This window comes from Nyctibius grandis, chromosome 6 (genome assembly GCF_013368605.1).
Source record: "Nyctibius grandis isolate bNycGra1 chromosome 6, bNycGra1.pri, whole genome shotgun sequence".
NCBI classification, from domain to species: Eukaryota; Metazoa; Chordata; class Aves; order Nyctibiiformes; family Nyctibiidae; genus Nyctibius; species Nyctibius grandis.
Window position 1 is genome coordinate 35,505,847 of NC_090663.1, and position 14,102 is coordinate 35,519,948.

The 14,102-nt window shown below is 39.9% G+C and overlaps 1 protein-coding gene across 3 annotated transcripts in view; it reads right to left on the bottom strand.

Annotated features, from left to right (window-relative positions):
* Positions 1-14,102, bottom strand: part of MTUS1 (microtubule associated scaffold protein 1) — a 135,412-nt gene that overhangs the window by 24,680 nt on the left and 96,630 nt on the right. For all 3 annotated transcript variants that reach the window (XM_068402683.1, XM_068402682.1, XM_068402684.1), the window contains one exon: positions 11,379-11,596. In XM_068402683.1, coding sequence (XP_068258784.1) covers positions 11,379-11,596 — 218 coding nt within the window. The remainder of the gene's footprint in view (positions 1-11,378; positions 11,597-14,102) is intronic.

Here is a 14,102-nt window from a genome sequence, read left to right on the forward strand (position 1 = left end):
TGCATGCCTGCAGAACAAATAAAGCAGTAAAATATACCATTCTTAAGAAAAAATAGAGGGAATGAGCACCCAGAAACCAGTTATGTATTAAGGTCTGACACAGGACTAATCAAAATGAGTAATTATTATGCTATGCATCCTCATCTGCTGCAAGGTATAGGAAATTATTCTGCTGCTGAAATGGCCAGCTAGAAGAAAGGGCCAGCCCTTTACTAGAAATACTTGTATTTTTGAGCTTGTATTGAAAACATCTCCTTTTAATCACTACAGTTTAAGCAGTCTTAACAGTTATTTGGACACTGACACACTGGTAGCTGTGTTGTAGTTTTACATTAAGCACTTAGAAGCTTTTTACAGTGACAGTGGGCTAAGATTGAAAACCACACCTCGCCCTCCCTGGTAAATTCTCGGGAGAGCAGAGAGCTCAGTTATCAACAGGACTCGCCTGCTCTTCCCTGCTCAGGAAGGAGAGATGAGTCACCACGCTCCTGTTCAACACCAGTTCGCACTACGGTCACAGCATCTCATGATGAAAAAGTGAACGCTGCAGCGAGGTATTTGAGCTACATCTTAGCGTGCTGGGACACAACGGCAAGGTGGATTTGCAAGCAAGTTAATGACCAAAGCACTTTTATTTTCATGCTGTGGGCTCCTGATGGGATTTTCCAAAGCTTTTACAGTAACCTTGTCTATTACTAAACCAGTGTACAAATATTTTTTTTCTTTTAATGTGGCCCCTCCCCTTGGTTTGCATATTCATTCTTTATTCTAATTCTCAAAAAATCATCCTCGAACTTGATTCCTTCCAGCCAACTCTGTTACTAAAACATCTCAAATTTTCCCCCCCTCAGCCTAGTGGCTGGACCATGTTGCAGACCTTTTGGAAACACTAACATTTTTGGTTAGTGTTTCTAAAAGGCCTGCTTCATGCTCCACACATTGTATTTGTTTTCAGTTAAAGCAACTTGATGAGAAAAGGGCTTATGAGATCAGAATATACTAAGGACTGACAGAGGCTGAGACTAAAAACCCCAAATAAAATAGAATAACACTGCCTTACTAATTTGTTTTTTTAAAATGTTCTTGCTTTCTGCTTCTCTTAAGGGCCCTTTGCTTTTTACTGGTGCTGTTTAACCTTGTGCCTCAACCTCCAGCTTGTCCATCCATAGTTTTGGAAATCAAGAAACCCAGACAGACAGACTTGTATCATCATCTTCTGTTAAAGAATATATTCACAAAAAGCTAGCCACAGAGACTGCCAGACTAAAATAAGAAGAATAAGTTGCTCATATGGTTAAGCAGCCACATGAAGTAGTCAGACTGACTAGCAGTTAATTTAGCACACTTTTATTGAAGTTCTGAGAGAACTGAAGCTCCAGGTACAGGGGTCTCCCTGAGAAAACATGAAAGTTTCCAAGACCTGAAATCGAAGTGCAGTAAAATACCAAAGACCACTTGAATAATCCAGTAAGGGCTATCTTCGGTATTTAAAGACAGGTATGCATGTGCTTTGGGCTGGAATATCAAGCAACCTTCTAGTTCAGGCTTTACAAGATTATAGTTGAAAAATCAATACCAGAAATTGAAAGAGCAGAACCAAGTGGAAGCATGCAGGATCGAGCAATTTTGGCATTGTTCATTTATCCGGATAAATCTGGCAATAGGGATCATCCTCTCTTAGTTGTCAGAGACTCAAGGAGGGTACTTATACCCATTTAAAGCTGTTTCTGGCACAATTTATGAGTTTATGCCAAGATCATGTAGGATGACTAGGTACCTATTTTTCGTATTTCAAAAGAATCTATTGTAGGCGCACAAGAAGTCCAGTTGAGCTCTAGCCAAAACATTCCCCCCTACCATAAACAGGGAAGCTGTAGGAAGGAACAAGAACTGAGTTTGGGGATAAAAGCTTTGCCACAGGCAATATCAGGGTGGTGCACCTCTACTATCAGATACTACAAAAAAATTCTCAGCATAAAGAAGGAGACTTGGACATTTCTTTTTCTGTGAAAGATCAGGCAGTTAAAAATCCTTCACATGTCTTGAAAATTTGACAAGCAAATTCAGGGGGTATGTGTGCCCCATAGCAAGGACTTGGGAAGGTGAGATCTGCCCCACTACAACTGGATGGAAAAAGAAGAGGTCCAAGGCAGGGGAATGAAGAACATAACAGTTTCAAGATGACAAAAATTACCAAGTCAGGAATGGAATAAATTACAAAATTTGTCGTTCATGTTTGTGTTACTGGCAGTTACGCAGCCCAGTTACCGGCTTAAGAGTATTTTTCCTGGCAACCAGCTGATTTTGCTACAGCTTGAGATTCAAACAGACCAGCCTAGGGTCATTTTAGATACAAACGAGGGTGAAGACACATCAGCATCTGAACAGTTTCCATCACTCTGCTTTAAAAGCAGGAAGCTCTACAACAGTCCACATCCCAGAATGAACAAAAAAGGTACTTATACCAAGCATGCAAGCAACCAACCTTCCTGGCTACGTACCTATACCAAATGTTTACGTGAGAAAGACAAGATACCTCCAAGAGCTCAGGTTATAAGCAGTTCTCGAGCTGGAATGGGTGGGTGTTCCTCAAGCATCCCACAGCTCCTTGCAGACTCCAGATCCAGGAGCATGCAGTTTCATGGCAAACTGGCAACTCTTACCTCCTTGAGAGAACATGCAACTAGCCAAACTAACCGTTTCAGGTTTCCCAGCACAGTCCTGCTGCTGGCCGGGTGAGGTGGCCCTGGTGTGGGAGCTCCATGCTCTGCCTGCAAGTCAAGGCTTTGAGAGCCACAGATAGGCTGTGCCTGGCCAAAAAGCCCTCTTCATCTTTTGTAAGTTTTTCCTCCGTATTAAGAGCTACAAGTCCTTCAATAGCTACTCGACGTAAAAGAGCAAACCATGGTAGAACCCGGGTTTCGAGTATGCGTGTCCAAATAAGCTAACACTGCCCATCTGGTAGCAATCATCCACACATCACAGTTCACAGTATAAGCAACCACACTCTTCCTGGAAACAAAACATGTACTCTTCTGGAGTTGTACTAAAGAAATAAGAATTCACAAGAACCAATACTGAAAAGTTCGCATTTATATATCAAAATACGGGGAGTGAGTTTGGTTTTTTAATTTCAAGCAGCTATGTCACACCAGTATCTATGTGATAAGCTACCTATCACAGTTGCCTAGTCTACCCCATGCAATGTACCACCTCCTCCAGGAGCTCTGTGGCATTTCAAACTTCTTAGCAAGCTTCCATCATTTAACAAAACCCTCTCACTCAATTTTTATTCCTCAGATGTTTCCAGAGCATCCTCAAAATTGTACTCACGTGAAGCCTTTTATCTTCTATCCATTAACAGGTTCAGAAGCAGCATTATGCATTGCCCGAACTGAAAGCTGCAAAGCACTAGTACATTGCAACGGAACAGACACAACCCACTGCTAGGTCCTGAAATATCCCAGGGAATCAGGTCATGTCGTGGGACTTTTCCCGTGACACAAACACATAGTGACCGTACTGTAACGTTCACCTCTTAATGCTGGGATGTGATGTGGTCCCTGCCCAGAGAAGGCAGAGAAAGGCCCAGACAATGCTGGTACCAAGCACTCTGCGGCATGCAGGCAGGCAGCTCTGAGCCCCATGCAAAGGGCAGCAACTGTACCTGTCACAGGCAGAACTGGCAGCTGGAAACGCCTCTGAGCTGGAAGGCCTTCTCGTTTAATCAGCCATACACTTTGTAAACAAGTCATTTTGAGAGTCAAAACTTACAGGAGGAGAACATGAAGTGTTAAATATAAAAACATTACAATGCTTTTTTTAAAAGCATTTTATTAGACCAGACTAAATAAAATTCGTTCAGAGCACATAAACCAGAAATTATCAGCGCAGCAGTGAATGGAAGCACTTAAATGTGTTTTACTGCCATATACAGGGCCAATTAATTTTATTCTGGGCAAGGAAAGCCTGATTTTTGAAAGCCATTTGCTGTCAAACCGCAAGCACTTACTCCTAAAATCAAACTTAGAGAGAAATACTGAACATCCTAAAAAAAATAATAATAAATTATGGTTATTTGCAAGCACTTCTGTAACATGTGCTTAGACCTTATATGAGATGAACTTAGTTTGTATGGAAGAAAAGATAATAATTTAAATATTTTTTAATACTGGTGCAGTCTCAGTTGTCAACAGATCTCAGTACAGGATGTCTTTCTTATCTGAGGAGATATTCCTTTTATGGACAAAGCATTAGAAATTGGGGTCTAGTCCATCCTTGTGCTGCACCAGTCATGAAATATGAGCATCATCACTGGCTGTAATGTAGAAATTGAGTCACATCTTTGCATAAACCACAGTCACTCATGTGTCATCAGCTGCAGCCTGGAGGTCATTATGAAAGGGTAACAAAAGGGCCATTCATGTCCACTTTGCAGTATAACATTTGCTTTATTTTAGTTCTTTTACTACAGTATTTCTACCAGTCCCTGTTCCTTCTTTGCTGGCAAAACCCAATCCTCTAATAAATCTTCTAATTAGAAGTCAGCAAATTTAGAAATGAATTTTTTTTTTTAAACTCACCTGCCCCTCACCCCACTTAAAAAACCCTTGAAATGGCATTTCTTCCACAGCACTCAGATGCAAAAGCAAGCTAAAGAAATGAGCCAAGGAAGTGGCACAACAAACTGTATTTACACCCTCTGCTCCATGAATATTTTGAAAGGAGTAGCAAAACTATTTCTGCAATAAAGTGAAAAATGTCATTAACCATCTCAAATCAATAAATACACAGTGAAATGACTGCTTCCAAATCACTCTTGGCCTTGTTAGTATTATGCACTGCCTTCTTACCAAATGAAACAAGCAGTAAGTTTTCACCTTGACTTATTACTTCAAACAGAATTCAATTAAGCCTCAGAATACAATACTTATGGGATTAGCTGATAGAGACTCACTGTGATTTCTAACATCCTCTCATTTGGTAGATATATTTATGGAGAATCAGACGTTTATTCCCTGATGTTTACTGTGTGAAACACTAAAGCAGAGAACCAGCCAAACAGGATTCCTGAGTCACTTCACATTTAACACAGATCGTATACTTGCAGGCTCTTTATGCTTTTACAAGCTTTACATGGGATCTTATGCTCATATTGGATCTTTGTTTTCCCATTTAGAAGTGATGTCCACTTTCATGCAATAGCTTTACAAAGTTAGGTCCAGATGTTGTAATATGGGCTATTTAATTTTTACTTCTCTGTAACAACCCTGTTTTCTACTCTACAGGGTTTCTGAACTCCAGTATTAGTTTTCACTTGTCAGACAGAATGACTCCTTCCTTCCCTGTAAAAATTCTGATCTCATTAAAAAAAGGTTACCCTATTTAAGAAATTACTTATTTCTCAGTATTTTCTAAAGTTTTTTGTCAGTTCAGCTCATCTGAGTACGACAGTCTCCATCGATACCATGCAGCTTTGACAAGTTATACTGTCACAACTTAAGTTCTCACATCTATAAAATGACAATTATCTATAAAGTTCTTTGAAATATTAGAATACAAGATCCTATGCTTGACCACAATATTACAGTATTTTCTTTATGCCATTCCATTTTTAAGGCTGTTTAGAATTTCATCTGAAAGGCAGTACAAAAGAGGGAAACAAGAAGTAAAGATTGTTATTTTCTTTCTTCCACTACCTGCTCCCTTTAATTTTATTTTTGTAATAGATACATCTAGTTCGCTGTTGTCATTAAGTCTGCATCTTCTTGGGAAAAAAATAATACTTAGGAGAAATAACAAGGTAGCCATGAGAACCAACACTAGTTGCCTGAAACACCAAGTTTGTTTCAGTCAAAGGTGTCTTTTCTCAAGGCACATTTTGCTAGGAGTAGCTACAGGACAGGACTCTGAACTCTCTCCCGCTGTAACCCATGCTGAATACCCAGATGTACCCAATAAATTGCTTAACTGAGGCATGTTCTAAAAAGTTATTTCCACCAGAGCCTAGTTTCACAGTAATTAATGGATTAAAATCTTTTTCTGGATGTTAGAGCTCACAAATCTTCAGCCCGTTGCCAAAAATATTCTTGTCCATCAGCAGCCACGTTACAAGGACCTTGAGAATCATTTGAAACATCCCTGCTTTCCAACACCTACCTGTCAGACACAAACTGCTAGAGCCTAGGTTTGCTTTACAGCAGGAAGATACTGCGTTATTAATCAAATACTCTCCTTTACTGAACAGAAACTATTTGAACTCCTCAAATTCAAGATATTATCTTTTGACTTCTGTTCTAAGTGATTTTTTTTTTAAATCTAAAAAACACACAAAAAATATCTAAATTAAATATCTTTATTCTCTCTTGTAGAAAGTTATGTCCATATTTTGGGAAGCCAGATTCAAAGAGCAGGAGGACACTTTGGATGAAAATCCTAATGAGAACCAGCCAAGTTTGATGTTAGGTTCTAGAAAATCAAAACTATAAATTTTACTCACATTCAGCTGCTCTAAACAATAGGCCTGCAAATATATTTTGGATTTATAGGCCAAAATATGACTGTTCCAAAACTCTTCCTTTTACTATAAATGGTTTTGGGTTTAGTAATGCAATGTGTACTTCTGCTCCTTAAGCTAGATATGCATTTCTCATTTGATAAATACAAACGTTTTGTGCTGAACTTCCACAAAGGCCAGGACAATTTTTTCTGACACATGTGTCCATCTACTCCAACATGGGAAAAAACTCTTTAAAGTGCTAAGAAGTTCCTGAGAAAACTATGACTCTTACAGTCATCCACATGTCAGGAAATGCCAGTTAAAGCAGCTCATATACTAATGGTTAATTTCTATTTCCACCTAGAAATACTGAAGCTTGTTTCAGCCACACTATTTCTAGCACATTACTTGTATTGTTTCCTGTGTCACATCCACAATTAGTGGTATCCACATATTATTGCCAAGGCTCTATAGCCTCTCAAATGGCATTTCCCTCTATGAAGGAAACTTCTTGAAGATGTCACCACAGTCATTCCCAAGTAAAGTTTGAACTGTAAATACCAGTCTTCCCGTAACCGTACCAAGAGAAGCACAACAGTGAAATCTAGTTGTTCTTCATCTCTGCAGCATCCTGTAGCATAGACACAATTTTGAAGCTCTTTTCTACAGCAGAATCTGTTGAGAGCTCTCAAAACACTTAGATGCATTTATTAAACCAGAAGAACAGAAATGGGTGTCTATAATAATTAAACATGTTCACATCTAAATTTTTTTTAAACAGCCTGAGTAGTTCTGAATGTGGCAATTTATGCATTAGAATGAGAGGATGAAAAGGTAATATTTGCCAGTTCACACTTTGAACAGTCACAAAGCTGTCCAAGTCACTCTAACAATACATTGCCTTTTCACTCGAAAGCTAAATCTCCCTTAAAAAGTCAAAACCAGATTTAAAAACCAAGCTAGCACTGCGCTGCTAAAACAAACACCCTCCACCCCCAGACATGTAGAGTTTATAGACGGCAGTGAGTTAGAGGTTCAAACTCACCAGCAGCAGCACCCACGCAACCTTGCAGGGGCAGCCCTGAGGCAGGGGAAGGGGCTGAGCACCCCTCTGGAGGCGAGAAGTAGAGGCTCACGCAGGAGTCACCACGGCCTCAGTCTCATCAGCTGGTGACGTACTTTTGCAAGACATCACAAAAACAATCCGAGTTTGGGATTTTCCTTCCCATGGGAGCATCTGGTGTCTACCCACAGCCGCAGACCCCTCTGGCACACGTTACCACCCCATCCCAGCACTGGTGGTTCCTCACTCCCACTCCTTCCCGCAGCGAACCACTGCACAGCGGCATACCCATGACACTTTGGGTATGGACAAACCTATAAAACTAGACCCATAATAATTTTTTTTTTTCCTTCTGACTGTATGCCTGACCTGGCTCCTCAAGGCCAGGTAAGCAGCAGCCTGTGCAGACACAAGGGCAAGGGAAGAGACGGCAGGGCTGCAGGAGTGGCAGCCATGGCCTGACTTACCACAGACATGCTAAACCACGGATAAAGCCTCTGTGAATGCATCTGTTACTGAAGGGACAAGAAATAAACTCAAAATTAATATGCAAAATTAATACCAGGGGAAATTAAAAGATCAACTCAAATGCCGTGGTGTAAATTTCAGAGCTTAATGCAGTTAAACGTTAAGGGAAGATGGCTTTTCTTGGCACTTCATGCACTTATTGTAAATGGCTGATTTCACCATTTCCTCTGTACTGCCACTTTTCCTTTCTTGTTTGAACTTAAAAACCAGGAAAACAGTTATGAAGTCACAGAAATTACCAGGGGATTAGGGGGAGCGCAGTAGTCTGGAACGACTAAGCTTGCTTTTGTGATTAACCCGCAGTTTGACTTGTGTTTCTAACACTGCTAGTGCACATACAGCTGTCTAACCATGGAAAAAGTCGGTACAGCGCGGCATTGTTGCCAGCCACACCGTTCATTGCCATCAGGTGTTCTGGATGCCAAGAGGGTTTCCATTTGGTATGAACCCAGTGCAACAGTAGCCCCTGCGAGGTAGAAATTGGGTTTTTAGGATTTTTAAATTCAGAGGAGTCTTGGCAGAGGTAGTTAAGCATAGAAATTCCCTGGACAAAACCCTGACAGCTCGAGTGTGAAGGTATTATCAGAGCCAGCTGTTAATATTGGCAGCTCCAAGATAATGCTTACAACAAACAGGTTTGAGCTCAGGCAGAGTTTTGTGAGAGATTCCTGCTGGGCTAGAAACAGCACAGCAGCATTGCTCAATCTCGTTTAACCCTTCAACATCACCCTCTCAGCTTCACTCCAGATGGGCTGTCTGCATTTTTGACAGAAGTCATGGCTAGCAGGTCCTGATTTGGTTCGCAGCTATCCCATTTCAAATGAGAAGCAACTGTAAACTTTCATGCAGAAATGCATTGGGACCTCTTGGAAAAAAAAGGAAAGCAAACCCAACCAAACCCAACAGCTGAATCACCTCCCAGTAACTTCAGCTTTGCAGGGAAAGCAGGAGAGGCTGGGGCAGGTTCTGCCAAGAGGCTCGGGCTGGGCTGCACAGCCTCGACGTGACCTAACAGCTCACTCCAGCTCTTTTCTCCATTTGGCCAGGCAGCCTGTCCTCGACCCTGTCTTACCCTTGCACTGGCTCTGACCACACATTAGGATGGTCCACGTCGCTAATCCGGTAAAGAAATGCTCTCTCTTTGGCTGTGTTAGCTTTCGGGTAGTTGCAAGCTGAATCAGCCTTCTGCAGGGACAGACCAGCACCAGAGGAGTCCAGAGCAGGACCTTCCTCTGGTTACATCAAGCTGTTTCATCAGCATAATGCATCGTGTCACTTCACACTTGCTCTACTGGGAGGAATGGAAGCACTGCTTTATTCTTCATGTAATCAGCTAAGCATGATTTATTTTATTTTTTTCAAAGCAGAAAAGCTGAAGCTACTTTCATTTGGCTCTGCAGTAGTTAAGCTATGAGACCCTGCCTTACAAACTAAAACCTAACTCCAAGTTTCTCCCTGAGTTTACCCAAAGAGTTTGAAACCAAACCAAACCACAAAACCAAAACAACCCTCCACAGTGTTCCCTGAAACACAGAAATCCTACAGGATGTTTCCCCCCGCTAACTACCAGATTCTGAGTATTCCTTACACCATCACAGCAGAAGAGTCTTCTCACCCCTATGGTAAGTACACAAGAATAAAACAGTGACTCTTCAGCATTGTCTTATCCTGGGAAAGGAGAGAACCACCTCAATACCAATAACTGGTATAAAAGTACATCAGTATGTCATATTTAGCCCAGTTTCATGTGCTTAGACTTAAGTCCATGATTACTAATTTTATGCAATTTGATACAAATAATTTTTTTTCTTTCCTTCTGCAAAAGAATAATGAAGAGGAAGAAGGAGCAAAATTACTAGTTTCCTCCATGCAGTTCTCTATTCCCTCCATCTTCAACACCTTTTTTTTTTAATAACCATTCCCATTATTGTTTAAAAAAAAAAAAAAATCATGTTTAGACTAAGTGACCTGTAAAATAGCCTGGAAGAACCAATTATGTATGACAGGTTTCTTCTTATTAAATATGACATTGATAAAGTATCCCTGAATTTTAAAAAGTTGCAATACAAAATATTTGAGAGAAGAATCTAGGCCAAGACATTTAATGATAAAAGTTACCAAAAATCAAGGTGTTTATTATACAGTAATTAGAAGATTGTACAGAAGTTTAGCTGTGAGAATTTCACATATAAGTTTCATAATTTCATATTAGATGTCAGCCATCCAAAAATCCTGTATCAAATTTTTTTGAAGATCTTAAACCAGTTCCTTAGCAAAGAAAGGTGTTCCAATCAAGAATTTAAAACACCCAACCAAACCAAACCCACAAAACTGGCTAAGGGCCACTGCTCTTACCGAGTTGAACCAGACTTGGACTTAAATGCAGTATTTTTAGATGAAATGAGAATGAGCAGGTACTATCCCACAAGAGAATGTTATGTTTCTGGCTGCATACTAACACAACTCAGTGCTTTTTTGTACATCAGACTATAAAATCACCACTTATCAGAACAGCTGAAGTAAAATTGATACCAATCTTGGAACATTAGTTATAAATGCAAGAGAAACTGCTATTAAAGCCTGCATCAACTGTTGCAACGTAAATCCATAACTGTTACTTCCTTCACTTCAGATGTTTCTTCTCTCAAAAGTTTTCAAAGCAGACCAAAAGTTTCTAGTGTAATATCAAACTGATTAGGTCATTATGTATGTCAAACAGACTAGAACAAATAAACATTAAACCACATCAGATTAATTTCACTCTAAAGTCCAGGTGCATTTCTAGAATTGTTTTTTAAATGAAACATTGATAATTTTAAGACACCACCAATAATGCAGGATTCAATAAATACAACCATTGTAACTTACACTTTATTCTGAATAGCTCAAAAACATATCTATCTCTTACGTACTCTTCTATCCAATGTCAGATAACAAAGCAAAGTCATGCAGATTATCCGTTAAAACTAGTCTTTCCTACAAGGGCAGAACTTAAGTCTGTACGTGGAAAGGTACTCAGCCCTGAAGGACTCTGTGACTACAAACATTGAAAAACCTCTTCTAAAAAAGATGTGAAGCTGCAAAGACGCCATAAACCCAGTGTCAGGCTTTTTATTTTTTCCGTCTAACTGATGCCAGGAGCAGATTTACTGCTACCTCTGCAGGAAAAGAGAAATCATTGAAATGGAAACAGAGATGTTAGGTATCGGTATATTAAACTTTTCAGAAGTCATTGTTGAGAAGAGTTCAAAAAACTAAAGCCAAAATTGATTAGGTGTGAGTTTTTACCTCAGACAGCAGGTGCTGGATCACAACTGTTAATGCTTCAAACTTCTGGTTACTACTTGTCAGGAATTTTTTCAGCTGCAGGATGATTCCACTTTGGGTCTCACATTTTGTTTTGTACTGTGTCAACTCGGCTGCTTTTGTGCCAGGCGAATACACATCTGTGGCCGCTTGAGTCTGTATGCACGAGCTCTTGGGACTCCGCTGCTTGCCCTTGTCAACTAGAACAACAACAATAAGTAATTAATACGCACTTTATGTTGAAGTCTCGCCAAAACTTAAGACAGGTGCAAAAGAAAGTAGTTATAAATTCTTATAAACACTTCCTGAAATACTAACTAGGAGAAAGGGTTATTTCAGTAGCACTGCAGAGCTGACACTATCATCTGCCAGGTTAATTTCTAGTACCATAACTTTGTATACAATGGTTTGCACGTCTACCTCACTTTCATCTAATCTGTGGCTTATTTTTCAGCATAGTCTTCACGCTGTGCTTTAAATAAATATTTTCATAAAATGCAAGATCTCTGTCATCCTACCTATCCAGTAACTTATTTCTAACATAAAGTTGACCGCTTCTGTTTGCAACATGGATTTCCTATTTCCTCCGTTCTAAAGTATTGCCGAATACAAAACCATTTTCCCTACATTTACTTGGTCTTTTTCTTCCTTTTAAAATTTTCATGGCAAAAACTCCCCTCTCTGCAGCTCAGGTTTGAGCTTTATCAACTAGAGGTCTTGCAGCATTTCTTAAGTGTCAGCAATTTCAGTCACAAGGATGACACGTTAAAAAATGCTCTAAAATGTAACGTATTTGAAGTTTGCCCTGCCATTACTCACGGTCTGTGAACTACACTGTTGATTTAATATACCTAGTTATGTTGCAACCTCAATCCCTTCACAGCACACAATTGTCTCCTGTCAGAGGAAACCACATTACATAATCCAGCGCTTGACTCGTAAACACTGCAGAAGTTACAGGTTTCTCTGCTGCCTTCGGACTGGAAAGGAAGCACCGTACTGCTGTGCAGATAGGGCCAGTCCTCCCCGTTTGATCGCATGGGGAACGAGCAAACACTTTTGCAATAAAAGGCTGATGCAATACATAAACGTCCCTTGGCAATTTAATGAAGACATCTAAGCAGATTACTTTGTACAGTTTCAACTTCACAAGATTTCTTCAAGATAAAGTGAAAAAACCTGAGAGGTGAGATTTGGTGAAAAGAAAAATTGGAACATGCGGAAAAAACAGGGGACAAACTAACCAACTAGAAGGTGTTGCTCATGTATCCTTTCTGAAGCCCAAGCACCTGGTTTGAAGGTTGTCAAGTGACTCTGGAATAGTCCCAGCAGTGTAAGGTTCAATCACGCAACTGGAGACAGTATCAATAACAAAAGCTTTGATTCTCAGTTAACGTTAGTCTCACTAACGCATCAACTATTGCATTAATACATAAGTCTTGCACGGCCTTCACTTGTTTTCAAAGCATTTGAAAAGGAGTTTCCTGTTCGAAATACTGATGTCCCCTGTGCCTCTCTTATGGAGCCAGGTATAAAGTGCCTCCTTAACGTATTAATTTTCCAAATAAATCCTCTCTAGGCAAGATTTTCCGTCATTCCTCATAGTCAGAGAATTTTCAGAATATTGCTTTATCATGTTCAGATGCTCTTGTATTCTTGGAGATTTCACTACACTTTTGCTCAGAGATGCTGTCTGTTAAAGGGTATATTTTCAATTAGAAACATACCCTCTTGCAGTTTAATAGTAAAGCTGTTAAAAGGTATATCAACATGATAACCCAAATCAAAATACAAATCTGTAGGGGAAAGAAAGATCAAGCTTGGCTGCCAGTTCTAGTTAGGTTATTTTTACCACCATTTTAACTAACGTGACCACTTCTTTCCTCGCAGTGCAAACATAACGATGTCCTTTAAGTAGACGTCTTTAAATGTATGACAGTTCACATTTGAGAACCACCATGTCAGATATCCAGCAATCTTACGGAGAATACTGTGTTCAGGAAAATGCTGGTTACCTTCTGAAGCTCCTTCAAAAATCACAAGAGACAATAATCAAGGAGAAAGGAAAAAAAGAGCAGGGACTACAGAATAAACACGTATAGTCAGCCCTTCTCTGCCCTACTGGCTCACATACTCCTACTCTCTCCTATATTCCACCTCCCTTCCTGAATGCTCCACTTACAATAAATAGAGAACTAGAGCACTCTTCTTGATTTAAGGGTACTGGGTGAAATCACTGATACAGATGCTAATGTCATAATTTAAGTAATGATATGAAATGACTTTTACATCCATTTGTAGGACACTGACAGAGCTGCGTTAAACCTGGACAAATGTCTGCAGACAATTTTTATTCTGGGAAAAAATTACATTATTTCATTTAAATACAGTGATACAACAGCTATCCAGAAATGACACAAGACTTCAGACATCCACTGTTCCAGAGTTCAGCCAGCCTTTATCGGTTTGCTAGTTTCACATCATTGCTTTTATCATGGTGCCCAGACTACCAAGTCTTTTCCTAGAAGCTCATTCAAACATCCAGCCAAGCCAACCCTGGATACTATACTAAGAAAAGCTGAACAAAAAACATGCACTAGAGAAATTCAGTGACATTCCTGCTGGCAATTTTATCATAGCCATGTGCTATACACAGCCACTTCAAATGCTGAAAAGCATTCCTCTGTTAGCATAAACCCTCTGTAG